The 22,919-nt window shown below is 33.9% G+C and overlaps 1 protein-coding gene across 1 annotated transcript; it reads right to left on the minus strand.

Annotated features, from left to right (window-relative positions):
* Window positions 1–4,444: 4,444 nt before the first annotated feature.
* On the minus strand, window positions 4,445–22,749 carry LOC117211460 (cilia- and flagella-associated protein 58-like). Its single transcript, XM_033455372.1, has 10 exons — window positions 22,720–22,749; window positions 19,067–19,195; window positions 18,588–18,820; window positions 14,901–15,177; window positions 12,616–12,848; window positions 10,838–11,249; window positions 6,910–7,180; window positions 5,813–6,327; window positions 4,996–5,220; window positions 4,445–4,847 (listed from the first exon to the last, which is right to left on the minus strand). Exons 1-10 carry the CDS (start codon window positions 22,747–22,749, stop codon window positions 4,575–4,577), a joined length of 2,598 nt encoding a protein of 865 aa, XP_033311263.1. The 3' UTR covers window positions 4,445–4,574.
* Window positions 22,750–22,919: the final 170 nt, after the last annotated feature.

Raw genomic sequence — 22,919 nt, forward strand, 5'->3', positions numbered from 1 at the left:
TGCGCCTTCGATTATTGTACAGAATGTCTCTAATTTATTAATCGAAATTCTTGTCTTGCGCTATTTACATCGTTTACGATAAATATTGAATTGCACGTTGAATGAAGGTATTAACATTTGATTTTTCTCAATAAAACTCTATTATGATATCTCTCGTCCTTCGTTCTTCGTTCCTCTTCATCCTTCAATTGGAAATCAAGAATAATTAAAAATTATTGTTTCTGCCTGTAAGATATTTTGTCCTCGATAATGGTAGTTTCCAATTGTGTCTTGATTAATGGAAATTTGTAATTTATTGCGATGTCGAAGGAGTTGAGGTCCTTCAAGCTGAGGTCAGACTATTCCAACTGTGGCGAAACATTCGTACAACCTTGAATTTCGATCATTTGGAGACTGAGGAATAGGAGTTTTAATGGCCGTAATTTGGTTAAATGTTTTAGGAAGTACTCTCCATACTTCATGTGTTTACTGCAAACAATTAAACTTTTCAATTAGCATAACTTCTATGGAATTTGAAAAGCGTTATTTAATTAATTACTGCGAACTATAATGAAAGCAGTTATAACACACACTTATAATAAAAATTAATCCTTTATAGTTGAATGTTCCTTCTATATGGTTTGACAATAACAAACGACAGTTTTATTGCTACATATTAATCAAAAATATTTAATTTAATAGCATCATAATGTTATACATAACTATGACGATAGTAGAGAATAAAATCAATGCAAGTTGATTTATCCTTAATTTTATAATTAAATTACATTTTCTCAAAATTACCAAACACTTTTAAACGGTAGAATACATCCATACATATTTATGTTATTATCTTCCTTGTCATTGTTTTATTTAGTATATTCCACATATTTGATCTTCAATGATCGAAATCGTAATTTCTGCTCGTGCCGCGCATAATTGAAATTACTTTACGCGCGAATTACGGTAATTAACGCTATTGCCACTGCAGCGGAACGGCAAGTGTTTGTCACAAACCAAAATGTGCAAAGTTCCTATTTATGGTTTTCAGCAACCGTGACCGAATTAATTAATCGTGAATAATTTCATTTATTTCCATCATCTTTCCCACTTGAGTACGCTTTTTTACTAATTAATCTTGCGTTACAAATAATGCCACGCGATTATATCAATCAAAGACAGAAATAAATATCTTATAATGCTCGTAATGTTTTGTAGGATATTTTAAATAAATGAACTTTGTCTTCTGACACAATCTTTCGTATCAATACATCAAGCAATTCAAGATAAAGAATGCACCTTGTATATCTAATTTTATATCACATACCATATATTTCCTTGAAATGATTGAAACGAGATCAATTCCTAATTGTATCAAACTTCGTAACAAAACGAAAGCTCAATCGATCGTAAGTCCCCACTCGCGAAAAGACCTACGCGCAAAATATTGTTCGAATTAATCTTCCGCAAACATTACAGTAAATTAACCTCATGGCAAATCCACTCGAGAACGCTTAAGTACCCATTACCGATACTAGTCGCCACAAAATTACAACTTACCGTGTTTGGCATAAATCTTCATGATCCATTCGCTCGAATTTTATCTCATAGTCTATTCCAAGTCTCTTCCAATTTCCGTAAGAATTATTTCACGCTCGCGCCCCTGTTGAGACTCCGTGGGGCGTCTATAAATTTTCATCGCAAGGTAAAAAGAGCGAGACACGGAGAGAAGGGACAGTTCATGGTCGTAAAGCACCTGTTTTACCTTCAGATAAATTATAGCGGTATGCCCGTGACCGTGCGTTCAACCGCGCCGGAAGTAGTGCACAACGGGACGCCTCTTGTGGCAGGATATTACCGTCTGCATGTATCTTCGGTATCCGCTCGATTCTCCGGTGTGCCCTTAAGGATGTCCGTGCGAATTTATCCTATCGGCGACTTGCCGCACCTTCCGGAATGATATCTCGCCCCGTTGCTTCGAGAGACCACGATCAACGCCAATTTATACCGCTGGATGTTTGTTGCGCTTCGTTCGATAAGCTCCAAGCGAAACGGGCATTTTCAGTATTTACGATAAGTTTGTGGTCGTTTAAGAGGTTTTACGCTTCATAAACTGTAACATGTTACATACACTGTACACTGACATTGACAGTTGCAAATTGATGTTGCAATAATTCGGATATTTACCATTTAATATGGAAGATTTAAATTTGTAATACTGTACTGGTTAACTTGAATGATTCTAAAAGTATTTATAACGCGTTAGTTTTTTTAGACAGATTGACTTATTCGATTCCACATAAACGAGAGCCACTTAATCTTGCAAATATATAATTAACAATTATGTACTTTTGGTGGTCATTGACGACTTTATTGTTAATGAGAACACTTTAATCAATTAACTGCAGAATTTAGTTCTAGAAATCTCTCATAGGCTGCGTAAATAAAATCAAGCGATGACGAGTGTACACGTCAAACGCAGGGCAAATGCTACTATTATAAATTTTACATCAAAATTAAGGCAGAACAATGATGGCTTACATTTTTATTCGAAAAAATTAACAATTCATTGTTGAAGAAGTTATTGTTATAGAATATTTCAAAATTGCAACGAAATAATAAAATTCATAAACAATACAAATAAAAAAGAAATATAAGAAATTCAGTTAGTCTTTTCAGTGTAATATTTTTCAAAACAAGATACCAAACAAAGTAACATTTCACAAGCGAAGCACCAGTACCGCGACTGCTTACGAATTTTATTTTTTGAACAGACGACGCATCTTCGAAGTGGATTTGCTTTTGATGATATAGCTAATATAGAATTAGGAAAATGTTTTTCGATAAGACGTGTAGGTTTTGCAGTTGAACTCGCAGTTGGGCAACCAGCTATCGAAATTTGTGTTTGCCGAATTGCATATTCCTCAATAATTTGTTCGGCACATTCGACCAAAAAATTTAATCGATTTAGTTTTCCGTTGTTTTTTTTATGATACGTATGAGTTCAAACACATAACAGCTACAAGATGGAGAAATATTTTCTTGTAGTGCTTCTATTGCAATACATAGCAGTTTACTGGCAATGTAAAGTAAACATATCGCTACATGATATTTTTATTTCTTCTTATCAAAATTTGGAGCTTTATAATAAGCGGTAATTTTTTATTCTGTGCGAAGAGTATACACGTCAAACGCTGTTAATTGATTAAAGTAAACTCATCAATAACTAAAATAAATATTGTACTGAATGTACGTAGTACGCAAATGTGTACGAAATACCCGAAATACTTATATTTTTAGATTCACTTCTTTAGTTGTATTCGCAAAAATATGCGTTTGTATAGAAATTCAACCAATAATAGTAGGCTGTAAATTAACTGCAATAGTTCTAAATTAATGTAATAATTTTTGTGCATTTACGGAGAATTTAAATAAGCAAGAGATTTAGGTTACGGTACACGATTTCTTCTACATTTTTTCCTCTAAAGATGAAATTAAGAAATAGAAGGGAAAGGTGAAATATTATTCTTTTCCTCCTCTCCGGTTTCTTTTCTTTCTTTTTGCAAGATTTTTTATTACCGCTAAGCGTAATTAATTTGGCGCCTGTTCGAGCGACAATAGATTTACGCGTCAATGAATACTCTCGTGGCATTCATCTGTGGTCATGCAATTGCTTTAGCTATTACTTCTCTGCTACAGTAAACCACAGATTAAGCTGAAAAGCAGAAGGCATGTTTGGAGCCGTAGATATGTGAAAATGTGAAAGAATTGGGGAATAGTAATTAAAAGTACTATACAAATTGTTATACACTACTGAAATAGTGGGCATCGAAAAAAAGAGAGAAATAATTCCGAAATACGACAATGAATTTTTTAATTAAAGCATTAAAAAATATTATAAACTTCTGTTACTGCAAAACATTACAAATACATCATGATAAAATAAAAAGTCTAATTATTGCTTAAAAGATACAATCAAATCAATTCCAAATTCCTCAAAAGAAATATCCACCAAAGTCATATAAAACTTCGTAGTATTTCGACAAATCCCTTAACCTACCCAGGTTAACATGGTAAAAGCAAACATCAACATTTGCTCCACCACCCTTGAAAACAAAGCAAATAAATCCCGACATTTTAGTTGGTCCAACCTTTAGATCCGTCAAAATGAAGAACGTCATCCTCAAATACTAAACAACACAATCAATAAAATTCTAGCTTCTGACTTCTTCCATCGTTACTTCTACTCTTTTCGTAGAATCTTCTTTAAAAACTCAAGACAAAACAAAAGAGAAAATGGAAATGAATTGCTTCTTCTCCTCCTTTCTCCCACTTGTCGATGACACACTTTAACATCGTCGTAACGACGCGACGTCTCCCCACAGTTTGTAAATATTGACGGAAATTCTAAAGAGAACAAAGATAGAAAAACAAGGTTCGTGAGCAAAAAGTGTTTCATAGACGAAAAAGCACACACAGAAATCCTGCAAAGTGTACTGTTATATTTTCATTACACCGTCGCGTCGCATTGTCGTCTCAACAAACAGACTGAGCTGCACCTTCTGTGCGTTAGCTTTTTGGCGAACGATACAAGTTCATCTGCACTCAGAGTCCACGACGAAACAATTTCTAGGCGTTGGAGTCGCCATGTTAAAGCCGCCCCCGCAGAATTTCTTTTGACTTTGACTTATAGCTGGGAAAACAGGTTGAGTCAAAGATTTCGGTTTCGATTCTTTCGATATGTGTAATTTCTTCTTCTGTATGAAGTATTTCTTCTTCAAATCGTTCATCTCGATGCTCATTCTATCCATGCCTATCCTGTACTCGCCCATTTGAACTTCGTACATGCTCAACTCAGCTAGTAGACACTGAAAAAAGGGAATAGTGTAATAAATAGGACCAGATCGACGATAGGCGAAGAAATCTTGAATCTCGCTTTTCCGATATTTTATGATCGTTAATATAAAATGTAAATTCTGACCAGAAACAGTTTTGTAAAGAAATTTATTTTTATACCTTCACTTTCTTCCCCCTCTCGCGCAATGCTTTCTGAGTTTTATTGAGAGAAACCATGGCCTGAGGTCCAGGATGCTTCGACAGAATTTCACGTAGATTCATATACAGTTTCTCGGTGTCTTTTATTTTCTTCTCCTTCTCAATCATGTCAGCTGCCATTTTTATCACTCGTTTTTGCAGAATTTGTATCTTCTTCAAAAGTTCGTAGGTACTTGGATCAGAACCCTGTTAAAATTTAGTAGCTATTTCATTGGAAAATAATATCTTTACCTGTGAGGTAAAGAGTGTCGACGATATAGATAGCGAAATCTTGATAATGTATTCTGTTATTTTCGAGAATCGGAACTACGTATCTTTTTAAAATCGTTTCTAACGATCCCTTCAAGAAAATTTTAAGCATTCCCACAATATTTCGTCATAAATAAAAACTGTTGTATTTTAAGATAAGAACTTCTTGAATCTATATTTATGTAAAAATTGACGGAACGTTAAAAATTTTTGACTGTACGTGACAAGTGCAACAAAAGTAGATCGCACGTGGCAGATACAAGGAAAGTAGGTTACACGTGTTAAGTGATAGACAAAACTTTTTCAGATAACGAGATCTATATGGCTGTCATTCCATGACACTATCTAAAAGGTGTAGATATATACGATAGATACGATTCGGACTTTTGGGCGCGAAGATTACTTGTGGGAAAAATATGAAAAATAAATCAGTTCACGTTTTCGATAATGTTATATGTCAAAGATAAGCAAATGTTCGCACACTTTTAAACGATGATTTATAATATTAAAAATAATCGAGACATCAAACCTCAAGCTTCCTCCATCTGTGAATGTTCAACGGCGTTTGCACTTCCTCCTCTAATGCCATCACTTTCAATCTCTCTCTTGTCAAGTCGTGATTCAAATGGAACACTTCTTTACGTAGATCACTCATGTTCTGAATATTCTTTATCAGCAGAGTCTTCTCTGTCCTCAGCTGCTTCACTTCCAACTTCAACAGCCTAATATCCTCCAGCCTTTGATTATACTGAACCTCTCCTCGTTGAAGGGTTCCATGCAAAACCTTTATTCTGCTATATTGAAGACTCAGCTCGTCGTTTCTTCGGACCAGTTGCGTTCCCAACATGTCCCTCTCGTTCATTATATTGTCGATATCCTTCTTATGTCGTGCAATGTCCGATTCGGCGCGCTGGATCACCTGCCTCAAGCTCTTTTCCTCCTGCTTCATCGACTCGATCTCACGTTTCAGCTCCGACACCTCCTTGCGGCTGGATTGCAGCTCGACTCTCAACCCTTCTCTTTCCTTTTCTACTTTATTGCGTACTGCAAGGCAAATCGTAGCATGAAAACTCGCCGAAATTTTTGTCTTTTCGAAATTTTGTTAAATACTGTTCTTCTTAGCTAAAATCGTGCATTTAGCATTTTTGTTGTTATCTTTGCTTCTCTTTATTCAATCAAAAATATTCAGACATTATTTCAATGATAATCTATATAATACAACTTTGCTTGAAAGGTAAAAAATATGGAGATCTTCGAATATTGGAAAATGTAAATATATCATTCAATGTACGTGTAAAAGGTGAACAAGAAATCGTGAATAGAATACTTTGTTATTTATCAAAAAACTTTCTGATCAGGGAAAGTCCACTTTAACAGCTTAGCCACCTTCCCCAACACAGTTTAACAATTAAAACTTATCCACAGACCCGTATTCACTAGATCCCTTTTCCTGCCTGCAACAAGCAAACCAACTTCCCTAACTTTAGCCAAACATTGGCCCGATACCAAAGAACGAGGCCAACTGTACAACAGAAAACCGCCAAAACTCAATTAACACATTATCACAGGTTAAGTGTTGTTGAAACGCGTATCAAACGGTTGTCAAAAGCGAAGAAGGCGGCTTACTGAACTCCTCTTTGATCAGTTGGCTCTCCTTGGTGACGATGTCCTCTTTCAGCTGCTCGATTTGGTGGCTTAACACCTTCAGTTTGTTCTTCAACTCCTGTATCTCGTCGTGCGCCTCTGTCAGGCTTTTGCCACATGCGTTTCTCTCAGCCCGAACAGTCTCGAACATATTCTGCTGCTGACGGTACTTAGCCTCGGCTTCAGCTAGCCGCTTCTTGTAGTTCGAGATCTCGACTTGCTTCAGTTTCACCTCGCTTATGTATTCCTCCACCTATTAACGCGACCAAGTTACACGACTCGATTAGTGACGTATGCAAATCGACGTGTTCGTTTCTATACGCTGGTGGTGGAGACGTTGCATGAACATGAGCAAGTTTTAACATTTACGTTGGCAACCAAGTTCAAATTATTATTAAAATTTAATAAATTCTATATTGTTATACGGTTATACTGCACAACGTCTTATTATATTCAGTTAAATTAGAAAATTTATTTTAATATTAGTATAGAATTTTATTGTATAGATTCTATCAAAAATTGTTTTGCAAGTTTAGTCGAAGTTAAAAATAATAAGTTAAGAAAAATTGTATACATATAGGAAACTTAATAAAATTCAAAATCTATGTAAAATTGTAGTGTGTTGAACATAGATCCCACCAAAAATGATAATTTTAATTTACCATACAAATGAAGTTTAATAAGTTTTATATTATACTAACAATTGTATATTACAATTAAATTGGAAGCTTTTAATATTTGAAACTTTTGCATACATTTCAACGTAGAATACCCAAAGGATTAAATTAAATTACATTAAATTAAATAATAATAAATAAATATAATAATAATAAATTAAATTAAATTAATTAAAGAAATTGTTGAAAGAAATATAAAATCAGATTCTCGATTACTCGGTTGACCCATGAATATTAAATACTATCTCTACGTTAAGCAATTCATATAATGTCACAAACTTTGTAACTTGATATTGTTGCAAGAAGGAAATACTGCCACTTCTAGTAACGAGATGTTCCTGAAAACTAAAATTTACGAAAATGAATCATCTAAAAGGACATAACCGTTTCAGTACTTGACGATGAGTGTAACGAAAACCTTGTGTGTCTTGTTACACCAGAATAGTTAGTAGTTATATAATTCACACCTTAGTCGAGTAGCACTGTGTATGAATAATGGATACTCCGAAGGGCGCGTAGAAAGTTTGTTTGACAAGCGTTTTAGTAGCTGAGTGTCAAGTACGAAACGTTAGAATTTAGAACAACAGAATTTAGAACGGTGTTACGGAGTGGAAATTTAACGATTAGCGCGAGAAATAACGCATTTGTTCACTGCAAATAAAAGAAAAATTTCCAACTATATTTTCACTAAATTTTTCCACGAGTATAAATACATTTTATAGAGAAAAACCATTGATTCACTGGAAATATTTCGTAACATTACGTACGTGCTATAAAAGACTAAAATTTTTTGGAAATTTAACATACGTTTCATCCGTAGATATTCGCACAAAGCTATTGAAAAGGGTACTAGAAGAGGATCATAGTACCATTAGGTGTAATCGCTATTTGTAAAGCGCTTGGATCAAATTCTACCCTTGCGTACAGTGTAGATCCTATCTTTGGTAGTAGTTACTAATCTGGTATTAATTACAATTTCATGTACAATCATGAAATGAGCAGGTTATATACATCGGATTGTACTGGCCATATACGCCTATCTATATGATGCGGTTACACACGATGCGTTCAACCACTATTAAGACGCTATTTCCTCGAATACAGTAAATTCAATTTATTACATATCTGCTTATCAATATATACTCATCACACATGTACGTTTGTACGAGTTGTATCAGTAAATCTAATGAAATATTATTTAGAGAGTTTATGACAATAGTTAGTTAATGATTGACGTAGATCAAAAATACAACTAAATAATGCATCATATTCTGTAATGAAATTTCTGGTATATAGCCAGTACATTAAAAAGAAAAAATTCTATATAGTGAATTTAAAAAATATCAAGGTTTACGTACAAATGTATATATACATATACCCACTATATTAAACAATAAAGGTGACAAATATAGTAACGAATTATTTTACATTACCTAGTTTTATAACTACAGGTAGAAAATCTCCACAAGTCTACCTTTACTCAACCAATATTCAATCTTTGCTATATCAATAAAAGTTGTAAAGTGATGCAAAGGTAACAAATTGATCAATTTCCTCGAAAGGGGGAACGTTAGGAAAACACAGTTACTTTGCTGTACCAAATCTTCGTGATGAATTGCCAAATCATACAGGATTACACCAAAAAAGCCCATTAATAAGAAGATTATAAACAATTTACCGGAGTCACCCCTGGAATGATGGCCTTGTCTGGTCGCAAATCTTTCGGACGGATCTCACGACTAATCCTGAGCAAACCTAAAATGAACGACCGACCTATGTCTACCTTTACCTCCCGCTGGCCGGCAAACCGTATATCCGTCAGTGCAATTCGCTTGATGTCTGTGCACACAGCAACCGTACCCGCTTGCCGATCGCTCGGCTGCACGTCTACCATACAACTTGGCTGACAGCTCACGCTATATCAACACCTATTATTAGATAGATGTTTAACAGCATGTCTACCTCTACTACTTCCATTATACCCGATTACGCAGTACACCTGAATAATTCCGCTTATCCTATCGCATACGCGCCATTTTCGATTTGCATGAGCAGCGGGAAGCTTGATCGATCGCGATCGCGTGTGATAAATGAACTTTATCGAATTCCTGAGGGTTTTTGATAGGAAAGAAGATTTATCGGTCAGACGGTAACATTATAAATAGCAAATCCACCACGACATCTAATAACGAGTTCCAAATTTTTGTTTCCGCCAATTGCTAAATATATGCAAGTTTCTTTAACGGTAAAATTAATTTTAATTTCTATTACGTGGTTATATATATATATATATCGTACATATCGCGTCGAAACAGCAACTGGAGATATTAATCTGATGCTAGAGGTGGGACTTTTTTAAACGAATTAGCCAAATCGAGAACGAAATTTTATAGTTACATACACGTCGTAGATGTGGATAAATATAAATACAAGATATTAGTAGCATATTAATAGAAAAAACGCTCAAGCGACCACATTGAAGAAAGACTCAAATCTCTCGCTTATTAAAGTTATTGCTCTATTAATTTTGAAAAACGATGCAATAAAAATGTCAAATTATCATCTGGAATATTAAATTTTACTACTTCCGTAGTCTCTATATATTACTCGTAGAATTTAGAATTTTGCTTGGATAACCGTGAATAATGTACAGTTATACATATGTGGCCCTACATTGTTCACTACAGCACTATTCTCCTTGCCCGAACAAATATGGTATCATTTCACTTGTCTGACCACGGATCCACGACCCATTCCACTTCGCTCAAGCGTGAGTCACTCTCAGTTTATCTAACCTAGTCTGGTGTCTTATACTATTCGCTCAGTTGCACACGATCAAATTCTCCACTTTTCGTTCCTCTTACTAGTTATGCCATGTCTTACTTAGAGTTACGTCATATCTTGTTCGCATTCTATTTCTTTTTTCGTTAATTATCCGTAATTCTTCATCTACCTCTTTACTTATCTACTCTTATTCAATTTCTTCGTTCCTGTCTGATAAATTATTGGTTTACTTTACTTATTGTTAACGGTATATGTCGATTTACGTATATTAATTTATACGTATATTGCTTAATTGTTCGTTTCGATATTCGTTTCAGTCGAATACATTTTTTCAGGAACTTGTATGAAATTAAACAATATCAAACGCAAATGAATATTATATTTTTATGAGAATCTTACGAGTTCCTATTTTCCTATTTTACCTTTCTATCGCAATTACTAAAGCTCACCTGTTGTGCCAAATTCTGAGCGGTCAAGCTATGCTTATCCCTTTCTTTCTCCACTGCGCTCAAGAGCGAGTGAACGTCCATAATATCCCGCAATGAAGTGTCAAGCTCGTGTTCGATTTTCCTCCTACTGTACTCGCACACCGTCAGCTCGTGTTGCATTCTCCTAATATAGTCGCCTAAATTCTCCTTGGTACGAGCCAAGACATTTTTCTCGCGTATATGAACCTCCAATTCTTGCTGCTTGTCAACTAGCTGTTTTTGGCATATTATCTTCTGATGCTCTGCGTTCTTTGATTTCACCGATGTGTGCTTCAGCTGTTGTTCCAGGGTTGATCTCTCTATCTCAATCTTCTGCCATCGCTTCGTTATTGATTCTTTCTGAGTCTTGTGCTTCGAGACTTCTTCCCTCATCCTGCGACCCATCCCAAAAATTGTAGATGAAATTTAAGTGTAACGTTGGTAGCAAGATACTAATTCGTAAACTGCGGATTTTTATGCATTTATAGGAAATTCGAAACTGCGAAATTGCGCAGAGTATGCATAATATAAAAATATATAGGAATTATCGTAATATTCAGTGAATGAAGTATATTTTTACTTAGCTTCCATTTATTTAATTAACTTAATAAAAATACGATATTGTATGAAAAACTGTAATCCTCTATTTTCAAAAGGAAACATGGTCAGTCATAAAAGTTCAAATACAGTTATCTAACTTTGTTTATCTGTACCAAAAAAACTAAAACAGCGACTTAGTCACAAAATTATTTGTTCGATACAAATATTACAAAAGGTACAGAAAGCACTGGTACATATTCTTATTCTTTTTATGAAGCAGTTTTTTATCAGGTTCTATGTTTGTGTATTTCGTTTTCATAGTATCATATTTGTATAATCATACAATTGTACTATTTGATGATACGAATATACTTGGACTCAATTAATTATTATGTAAATGTTATAGTAAATATAATGCCAATACTTTTTGCAGCCGCCGTGTTTTTACGCGAAAGTACGAAAATGAAAACACTTTGCTCACAAAAATCCTAGAATAGAGTTACATCAGAAATTACAAGACATTCAGTTTTCCGTGAAACTGGCGATTCATTAGGAAATTATTTAAGAGTTTATATTCGATTTACGTTAGGTTACTTAATTGTTAAGTACTTTAGTTAAACGATATGCATTTACCTGATATATGCGTCAACTACGACCAACGTTAAATGGCAAGTAGAAGGTAACTATACAATAACGAACGGTGTTAAATAATAGCAGATGTACGCATTACAGATTGATGCTTCTACATGCTGGCTACCTCTAAATAAATGAAGTAATTCAACGTAGTATTATGCGCTCGAACGATCATAAATTTCACATGACCATGTCTATACTGTTTTAATGTAGGAACAAATGTATAATTATTTATTAGTGCATCGATGCCGCAGAAATTGCAAAACACTCGTTTAACAAATGTAAAAAATAGCTGTAATATCTATAATTCTCGGTAAATTGTCGCATTACAATAGAATTAAACTGTCTGGTACTTAATAGAGCGTATTATACGACTGAACAAAATTATCGATTAAATGTTACTGTGAAATATCATTATCTGTTTCATTTTATAAAATTCTGTGAGTATGACTACATATATCGTTTAGCTTCCTGTTATTCAAAAATATAATTACAATAAAGGCTAAAATATAACGCAAACAAACGAGTTCAGGAACGCTATTTATTCAATTATTATACTTCTCCATCCTAAAACATCATTTATGTACCTGTTTATGCTCTGCTTCCAATCTTTCAATTGCTTGTCCTTCTCCAACATTTCCTTGTCCAAATTTTCTATTTGGTTATTCGCATTCTCGAGATCCGATTCGAGGTTCAACTTCTTTACCGACAACTTGTTTATTTCCCTTTGCATTTTTTCGCCGGATGTTCTTTGCTCCTTCAGCAAACTCTCCAACTTTATTACGTTAGCAGCTGCTGCTTTTATCGATTCGTTTGCCGTCTAGCAAAGTATACAAAGCTGTTAATCGCAAGAATAAACATCGATAAGAACAAAAAATTTCGTATGAAATTGAATAGGTGAAGACGCGACGAAACTTCGAGTATTGAAAGTGGAAAATGAGCTTGAAGTCAGAGCGCAAAAGAATAAATTGTGACAATTGCAGATTTCAAATAAAACATTAAATGGAACGTCAGCGATATATGATAAGTCACTGCTAAATTATTTAGGTTAGCTATGTGTTATTATGGTGCTAATTTAATTTAATCTTTCACGCGAGTTCATCTCCTCAATTCAATTCTCAGGTGGTAAAACTAAATGTTTGTCCTACTTTATTTAACATCTGTCACTATGATATTTACAGTGTGAAGTATATAAATGAGATAAATTTACATAACAATTTAATTTAACGTATGATTATTATTTGAAATCAGAATCTGAAAATTTGAAGATACAAGAACTTATTCTATACAATATTTTTAAATCCTATTTAGAGAAGAGAAAAAATTCTCATAGTACAGCTGGTCAAAGTTATGAGCAAGCATTTCCCTATTTATATTATCAATGTTCACTTTCTATTCATATTTAGTTGTAAGCAAGGTTTTGTATGAATATGTATCTTATTATATACAATAACTTATTGTATACAATATTTTGAAATCCTATGTCACAGAAACAAATATTAAATAATGATAGAGAATAATAACATAACATTAACATAACAAGGATTTGTATGGATATGCATCTTATTATATACAATATTTTTAAATCCTGTGTCATAGAAAAAAGTAGTAAATAATGATAGTGGAGAGAAAAATTAGCATAACTTCTTATAATATAGTTGGTCAAAGTTATGAATAAGCGTTTCCCTATTTATATTATCAATATTCATTTTTTATTCATATTTAGTTGTAAGGAAAGATTTATATGGATGTATCTTCGGCCGTGACAAGAAATGAGACCAACTTACGCAATAAACTACTCTTTAAATTTCTTCTACCAACGATAAAAAAAGCAAAAGTTGACGAACAGCAAATGCAAACCAAATCACTGATCAAATCCATAACTTAAATTTAATCATACTCTTTCAAAGTAGACGAAATCGCAGCTGCCTATAAATTATTCTACCGGTTTCACGAGACTATCACCATCGTGTATCTCCACAGAACTGCCCAACAAGATTCCCGGCGGAAGTTTTCGATTTGCAGATCAAAGTCACGTCTTACAACCGCTCGGTAATCACCTCGTCGAGATAAGCTTTGTTCTTGAAAGCGAAATTCCATCGAGTGCTTGGAACTTGCTGCTACGATCAAGATTCGCCGTTTCGTTTCGTTTCGTTTCTACTGTAGTCCGCTAGAAACTTGTTGAACTTTCGCGTGCATTTGCTTGGTAAGAAGCATTAACGGGGAAGGAAAAGACGATTCGTTTGATTTTTCGGTCGAGAAAGAAGCTTGAAAGAAGTTCACAAACTTTTTAAGCGCGAATCTTGCGACTTTCTCGCCGGCGCAAATCGAGAGATTTTAGACGATCGACGTTAAAGTCGATGTTTAAACTGGCGGATTGAAAATTGTTACGTGCACCGGTATTCAGCTTGATAAGCAAATTCACATTTTTATGAACATAAACTTAACAGCTGAAACTTAAGTAGAAAATTGTTTTATATCTTAAATATTGTAAAAATATTCTAAATATTGCAACAGGAGTAACAAAATTTCAGATGTTATTCTCGAGGCTAAAATGAGATGAAAATTAAGAATCAAAAGATTACGTTTTAGGTTTTGTTTTTCAATTATTAACAATTAAAAATTAGTCGAAATGTATAATAATATTATACTTTGGACATTTTATATATTTTTGCATACTATGAGCTTCATATGCATTTCCCTTTTATCTACTACATACTGCAATCGGTATTATGCTTTGAATACTAATATGTTTTTCTATATTATGAACTTTCTATGCATTTTTACATCTTTTCAATTTTCCTCCAATGCATAAAAATTCGCAGTTTACCCATAACATACGCCAAAATTACAGCGTTTAAAGATCCATCACCTCGAGATCGCTCGTCTTTATCGCAAGTCCTTCTTGCAACTGCAAGGCCTCTTCCTCTGCCCTCTGTCTGCCTCGTCGCTCTCTTGAGATTTCGTTCAGTTGTATATCCAGATTTTCTTGCATCTCGGCTATTTGATGGCCGGCAGAGCTACTTCTATCCTCCAGCTCCTCTATGTACAAAGCCATGTTCTTCAGTCGCTGCTTTAATGTGTTTATCTCGCTCACCAACTTCTCCTTTTCTTGTGCAAGACTCTCTTTTTGTTTCGCGATGCTCGTGCTGCAACCATTGAATCGAGGAACACTGTTAAATTTCTTTATTATTGCTTAATATAAAGAATACAAAACGTATATTAAAATAGGAGTCTTCGTAGCTAATGTTTTTGACGATAAAAGAAAGCTCATTATATATAGAACGAATATACTAACAGTTTTAGTTGCTGTTTAGCAAATTTCAAACTCTGAAACATATAATATTCGTAAAACAAGTGTAAAGCAATTAAGAAAGCTATCGACGGAATTTAATTGAGATTTTCATGAAAATGTCTTCTCATGTTAAAAACTTGAGTGGTTCATTTGCGACCACATTTATGACGTTTATGCATTGCTGTTATTCTCTTGTGGTCGCGTCGTCGGTGATTGGTCAGAATACAGAGAGCTTGAGAGACCTGATATACGAGCTAAAGCTCGAGAGACACTGTAGAGACGATGTTACTGGTAAGAGACATGGTCTCTGAACTCGTGGGACACGTTGAAAATTTTAAATTCATGCGATTCGATATGATAAGGTAATCAGGATATGAAGTTTTTACCAGCTTAACGATCTCCGACAATGGTATAGCTTATCGTTAGCAATAAATTTTAAAAACCGGCTACTTCGTGCTAATTACTTACTTGCTAACGTCTTCATTATTGATGATGCCGCGATATCCCAGTTGTCGCATATCCTTAAAGTTATCGTTAAAACCTTTCTTTTAATAGAACCAGAAAAGGCAAACAATAAAATAAGAAAATAACAAATGAACATATTTGCGGTTCTTTGGATTTTCTTGGTATTTAGAAACCGTATTAGTATCTTATTAAGATCTTATTAGTATTCACGTTGTACTCTGTTCTGATATTTCACCAACGTTCCAGTTCGCTTCTTCAGGGCAGACCTGAAAATGAAATGTCGGAACAAAGCGCAACGTAGATACTAACATGAGCAGAATCGAAACCCGAAGAACTACAAACATGTCATCTAATTTATCGCGAGAGTTTAAAATCCAAAAAGCGAAATAAACAGTGATACAAGAATATATTATTATATTAATAGCAATATACAGGGTGGTTGGTAACTGGTGGTACAAGCGGAAAGGGGGTGATTCTACGCGAAAAAAGAAATCGAAGATATAGTATAAACATTTTTTTTTAATTTTTTTTTTTAATTTTTCCATCGAGACAACGATCTACAGTGAGATCCGTTATAACATACCGCAGCCGTACCGAGCGAAAATTCAAAATCGATTTTCTCGAAAACAAAGCCTCAAACGAAAAATTTTTATTCTATATTTTCGACTTTCTTTTTCGCGTAGAATCACCCCCTTTCCGTTTGTACCACCAGTTATCAACCACCCTGTATATATAAAAATAATATAATTACTAATAATGGTATATTTTGTTATGTATACATAATTATGTATACATGTATAACAAAAAAGTTAAAAATACAAAGCGACGAAAAAGAGAAATATAAGAAGATACAAATATCGAGGACAGCACATAACAAATATAAAGGAAACGGGAGAGTACAGAGACAGGTACGAGAGAAATTCAGGCTGCTCCTAGCTATTAAGCAACTACGAAGCTGTCGCGAGACCAGTGATATCGATCCAATGCGTTATCTCTTTGTAAGGCAGTTGGCCAGAAGTTAAAGACAGCCCTCGCCTAATCCTTTGTCGAGATACGAACCAGAGAAACGAAACACAACATATTTACGAACTACTGTGCTACGAACTATGGTCCCGTTGGAGCGGAATTGCATTGTAGCCATGTTGACTGAACGGAGACGATCCACTATCGAACACGGTGGTATCTTCCTCGGGGATTAGACTCTGGACATCCGTGTGGCTTCGATGTGATCACAATGTATGTACATACAGCGGATCGATGTCTTGATGACAATACCGTTTACTATAAACATGTGAAATTTGCCAGGTAAACTGACGCGATTTAAACGAAGGTTGTCATTGATTAATCGTCATTGATTGATTATCATTGATTTAAAAGATGATCGTTGGTTGCTCGTAACATAATTTTTCTTCTTTTGTTTTTTTTTATTTCGATAAATTAACGTTAAATATTAATTGCAAATTGGAGAACTGAATAGCTCAACTATGAAAGTTAATAAATTATTGATATGGTATACGCTTCGAACAAATTCACTGATTAACGTTAGCTTTTCTATGCTAGAAAATTATCAGAAAGCGTGAATAACGGGAAGATACTATTACTTGGAAAATCTAGAACGACTGAAAAATAAAAATAAATGGAAAATTCGCTATCCATTAAACATGGTATATGATATATACCATATTTTCTATTTTGAAAAGTATAGCTAACACGATTATATCGAGAAAATTTGATAATTCTAGCGCTTCATGCATAAATTACATCCTTTAAATATTCAAAGGTAATAAGCAGGAACCGTACTACATATTCCCTAAGGTTGATAGGATTTTGTTTGCACCGTCGGCAAACATGCATGCTCACGTCCGGGGGAACATCGATTCGTCAATAACGCTGAATCGAATTAATCTGAAACGATGATGGAAATTAAATCCTCGGGCTATTCAGAAATTCCGTCATGAGTTTCACTACCATCACGCAGAACTGTGGCTGCCAAGGATTTCTAGACCAACCGGAGACTTTAATCCCCTTTTCGACGATCAAGTCATTCTTACGCTAGTCTTTTCTACTCGAGAAAATCCTCGACGTCTTTCTGGCTTGCGATTGTACTTTTCAGACACGTAGGGTCAATGAATTAAAAGGCGGGATATACGGGATGGCACACAAATCCAGAGCCATGATATTTGGATGTTTCTAACAAATGTTCGTCGATATCGAGTGAAGAATTTGCTAATGTAAAAGGTATTTTGATATCAACTTGCGGAACATGTGTCTTATGAGGGATTTTAAAGGATCCTTCCGAGGATTCTCTTCATTAAACTGCGGATTTTTATACGTTTATGAAAAATTAAACGATTAATCATGCTTAAACTGCACATACACAATACACAGAAATACACTAAATATCTAAATCATACTTGATATGTAAAATATATCGCTGCATAGGTCCAACTTTTTAAATTGTTTTCATATTTTTGTGGAAATGATCGATTGCGTGAGTTTGCATAAATATCCACAGTCTAATGTTCGTTAATATATATATAAACTATATATATATGGAAGATTGAAAAATGAGAGGGCAAATCCTATTGGCTTTGAAAAAAAGTCGAAAAATTCAAGAAGAGAGAATATTTAAGAAGCTATTAATTTGTACAAATAAATTACAAATTACAAGACACAATTTCGTGTATCGATAAAAATAACCGATATATATGAAGGAATCCGAAATAAACGAAACACCACGTAGATATAGTAGTAGCTAGTAACGTAGTAGAAGCTATAAAATATTAAGAAGGAACTTACTCTTCAGTAGCGGCTAGCTGTCTGTTCTTCTGCGCAATTTCCTGACTCAATTGCTGTACGTTCACTCTCAAATTTTCAATCGTGTCTTGTGCATTTTGCTCGCGCGTGTGAGCGGCATCCGCTCGCTTTATCGCGTTCAATACGTCTTGCTTCAGCTTCTCGATCTCTTTTTCATTCGTAGAAATCGTATGCGTTAACTCGTACACTTTGTGATCGCTTGTAAACAATTCTTCCTGTGTTGCAGAGTGTATTCCGTTTAGATTTAAAGTAACTATAGTTTATTATTTTATAATAAAACTGATATAACTAATATTAAATTGTTCTATATAATTTACTAAAATTTCGATAAAATTGTTATTACATAGAGAGCTAAGTGACCTAAATACACCTTGTAACTCTGAGACTTTGGAATCGGTTTTTACTTAAGCTTTTGCAGCTACAGCTTAACTAGTCACGAATAACATACATATCGATTATACCCTTAACATATTACATCTCTCCGTCAAATCTTTTTCTGTTCTGTAGGCTTTGTACAGAGACTCGTAAAGTTTAGTGTATTCTGCCATGAAAGGAGCCAGTGCCTCATTGGATTTCATCTCTTGCAATACCTAAAGAATAAAGTAGCTAATATAATTTTGATTTTAATTTCTAATTCGTTTTTAATATTAATCTATTTACAAATTCCAATTATTCCACGATTAAATTTCTCGAATTACTTTCAAATACTGCACAATTTGTTTTTTCTTAGTATCAACTCATAAATTTCACATACTCCGTAACTCAAAATCCTCAACAAGCGGTTGCTATTTTCCTAAGGCAGGCAACTGTACCCCCCCCCCCCCAATAATTTGAATAGATCAGCAAGAAGCAACTCAAAATCAATAAAAATTAAATGACTGTTTAGAAACGCGCTACAAATTCAGTCAGTTAATATTCATATTAATAAACATTTGCACTTTTGAGTACGAAATCTTTGAATCTGAAACTTATATAATAAATTCTTTATTGCTCGCAAATTCGATTCTTAAAGGATTTACTAAACTCCTAATAGTTCATTTAATAATTTAAATTTCATGTAATAAAGGATTTGCCAATTTCTGTCAAATTTATGTTTCCTTAATATCAACTCATAAATTTCCATATTCCATATTCCATGATAAAAAAAAACAAAAGGCAACACGAATTCAATTAAAATTTAATCACTTTCCAGAGAAGTGCAATAAATTTGATCACGCAATATTCGTAGCAATAAACACTCGCATCTTTCAATAGGAAACCTTTGAATATGTACCTTATTAACTTATTATTATTACTGCGATTCTTAAAGGGTTTATTAATTTCCTAATAATTCATCAGGCGCATCTTACTTTCCATAAATGTTAGAGAATTTGCTAATTTCCTGTGACTCTTAAAAAATTTACTGATTTTCTGATAATTCATCAGATGCATCCTATATTCTATAAATGTCAAAGGATTTGCTAATTTCCTTTGATTCCCCAAGAATTTACTAATTTCGCAATAATTCGCTAGGTGCACTGCACCTTTCCATAAACGTTCTAACGTATACCTTTTTTTTAATGTCTATATACAAATCTCGATATGTTCCTCAATTTACTTTCGCTCATCAACCATAGCAATTAAAGCTGATCTCCTGCGAAAAACCATGCCTTACGTACTCGACGTATCATTCCTCTTAATTAAAGACTGTTCGAGGCGAACAAAAACACTCACCTTCGAGTAATCCTTCTCGAGGTCGCAAAACGTGCTGCTGGCCGAGCTGCCCTCTGACGCGGGTTCGCTGCTCTCGCTCCCCTCATCCTGAAACGCGTTATTCCACGCTAACAGGATATCCGTCGCGTCCTCCGTGACTTTTTCACGATCATCGTCACCTAGCCGCGCCACTGACCTCACGATATTAATCACCGCCACGAACCCGATAAGGATCCACGTTAATTTACCACCATGCTATTTTGTTCTCATTATTGTCTTGTTATTATCGAGTTTACGAGAGTTCTAATCAACCATTGATGGTCGAAGCACAAGTTTTCATCTAATTCGAGGTTTCAACGAAGTCAGTTTCAGAGATTCTGTGAGTTTGTGTAGCCTCGTTATTAGCGATTGATCCTACGCCTGAGACCTTGCGTTTATCAAGCTTTAATCGAGACATTATCGCACAGAGTTTTGATTCATGTTGGATTATCTCGATGTTGTTTGCATGTGAGGATGTTATAAAAATGGAGTTCTAATTCAGAGTAGTAAAATTGTATAATAATTCCGAGATTAAAGAAATTTATTGCAAATTTCACCGATTTTTTCTCTCTTTTTTTTTAACCCTTTGCACTCCTATGTCGAGTGTGACTCGACATCGGTTTTTATCTCAGGAACTTCTTTGTCGACTCCCACTCGACATTCTTTCAGTCCCACCTTTTTTTTATGAAACATGCGAAAGAAAACCAGAATTGCATCCTGGAAATTGTTTCAAGATATATCATACACTCAAAAATTACAAAATACAACAATAGTGTGAATAAAATTGGTATTTAAGTGAATTTTGTTTTTTACTTTATTTATTTAAATTATCTTATTTTTTAGTTAAAGTAAATTTCAAATAAAACAATTAAAAGCGTTGAGAGCTGCTGATAACGAAATTGAAATAAAATTCGGAGTGCGAAGGGTTAGGAATCACCTAAATTTTATTCGTTATAGAATTTTTTTAAAATATTTTAGATAAAATTATTTAGAACAGTGAACAATTAAAACTTGCATTAAACATTTAATCGAAATTTTATTTATGTCATTAAGAAGGCAAATCTTGTCTACAATCAACCACGAAAGTCGTCGTACACTTTATCGAAATACCTTTCGTTTAAATCTTTCATTTAAGAAAAATTTTCGATTTAGATTTAGGATTTAGATTCAACTTAAGAAAGATGTTACAACATTGTATAATAACATATTTCTTAACAAGGTGATAATAAAATAACTTCTGAATAAAATTGTCCGTTTTGCATGATATACAGTGACTTTTGTAACAGACTTTAACTTTACTTCTTTTCCGAATATACTATACCTAAGCATTCTAGCTATAAATTGGACAATTTATTAAATAGTGTAATCCTTTTCATTTGAAAAATATTTTTCTGACCTAAGTGAGTCAAAATAATATTATCTATACAATTATAGAAGATTAAAAAAATACTCGATTAATAACTATATCCTACCAATGATTTTTAGAATTCGCGCAATGGTCTCAAACGAATCATCGTCTCCGAATTATTTTGAAGAAATTAAGAAGAAATCTAGGATTCTAATGCAGAATTAAATTAAAAAAACAGTACGTATAGTTAGTGAAATATTTATAATTCTTTCGTTTAAAGAATGTCTTACCGCAGATAGTCGCGCGGTTAGGTTATCGATATTTGAATGAGTTCAATTTTAATAACAACATCGGCTTGTTTATCTGGTCCATTGCTTTTCCCTGGCTTATCGTCGTCCATCATACTTATTAGGTTGTTAAAAAAGTTATTACGCTATCAAATTACATCTAAAAATTGCAACATGCAATTTAATAAACCGTATGTATAAAAGCGAGCAGGAAAAAGAACTTTGTAAAAAGTCGGGCGCAGGCTGTTTAAACATTATTCTATGATCACTTGATCGTGCTCGATTTATAATGACCGAAATGAATGTAGACGAATATACATACACAAAATGAGGTACATAAACTGTGACAAACATTTTCTCCAAAATCGTTGCATATATGTTTTTAGCTTCGATTAAACAGGACAAGGGACTGATCGTTTTAAACGTAATATATTCTGAAAGCGATTCTTCGAGGGGATGAAATTTTCCAACTTCTCGATATTCTAAATAGAATATTCTTGAAAATTTGATATTTAATGTTTTGTTATTTGGATAACTTTTGTCGATTTTTTTATTTCGTATAGTTGAAGAATTATGACGGCAAATGTTGCGTGATTTTGAGAAATAGTGGAATGAAAATTCGAACAATTCAAGTATACCTTACTAAATACACTAGCAAATGTATTATAATATATCAGATGTATTTAAAAATGATCGTTTTAAACATTTTATATTAATTTTTATATTAATATTAAAAGGATATGCTTACGTCTAAGCCAGCGTTCATCTCCATGTCCATCATGATGATAGCAGAAAATATTCCGACTCTTGTTTTAAGCGAGATTTATCCTCTTCACAGAAGGTATTGCACCAAAGTTTAACCAAAATGAATTAAAATCAAATTTAAAATGTATTATTATAAAATGCATGAAATGTAAACTATGTACACGAGGATTGTCTTTTGCTATT

This window comes from Bombus bifarius, unplaced genomic scaffold (assembly GCF_011952205.1).
Source record: "Bombus bifarius isolate JDL3187 unplaced genomic scaffold, Bbif_JDL3187 scf7180000008234, whole genome shotgun sequence".
Lineage (NCBI taxonomy): Eukaryota > Metazoa > Arthropoda > Insecta > Hymenoptera > Apidae > Bombus > Bombus bifarius.

Excerpts from the sequence above, each read along its gene's own strand:
- LOC117211460 (XM_033455372.1), bottom strand. The coding sequence starts at position 22,749 with ATGGACATGGAGATGAACGCTGGCTTAGAC. Across the intron at positions 19,196-22,719 it reads AGATGAACGCTGGCTTAGAC|GTATTGCAAGAGATGAAATC; the intron begins GTAAGCATATCC and ends TTTATTCTTTAG. Across the intron at positions 7,181-10,837 it reads CTCAGAATTTGGCACAACAG|GTGGAGGAATACATAAGCGA; the intron begins GTGAGCTTTAGT and ends TCGCGTTAATAG.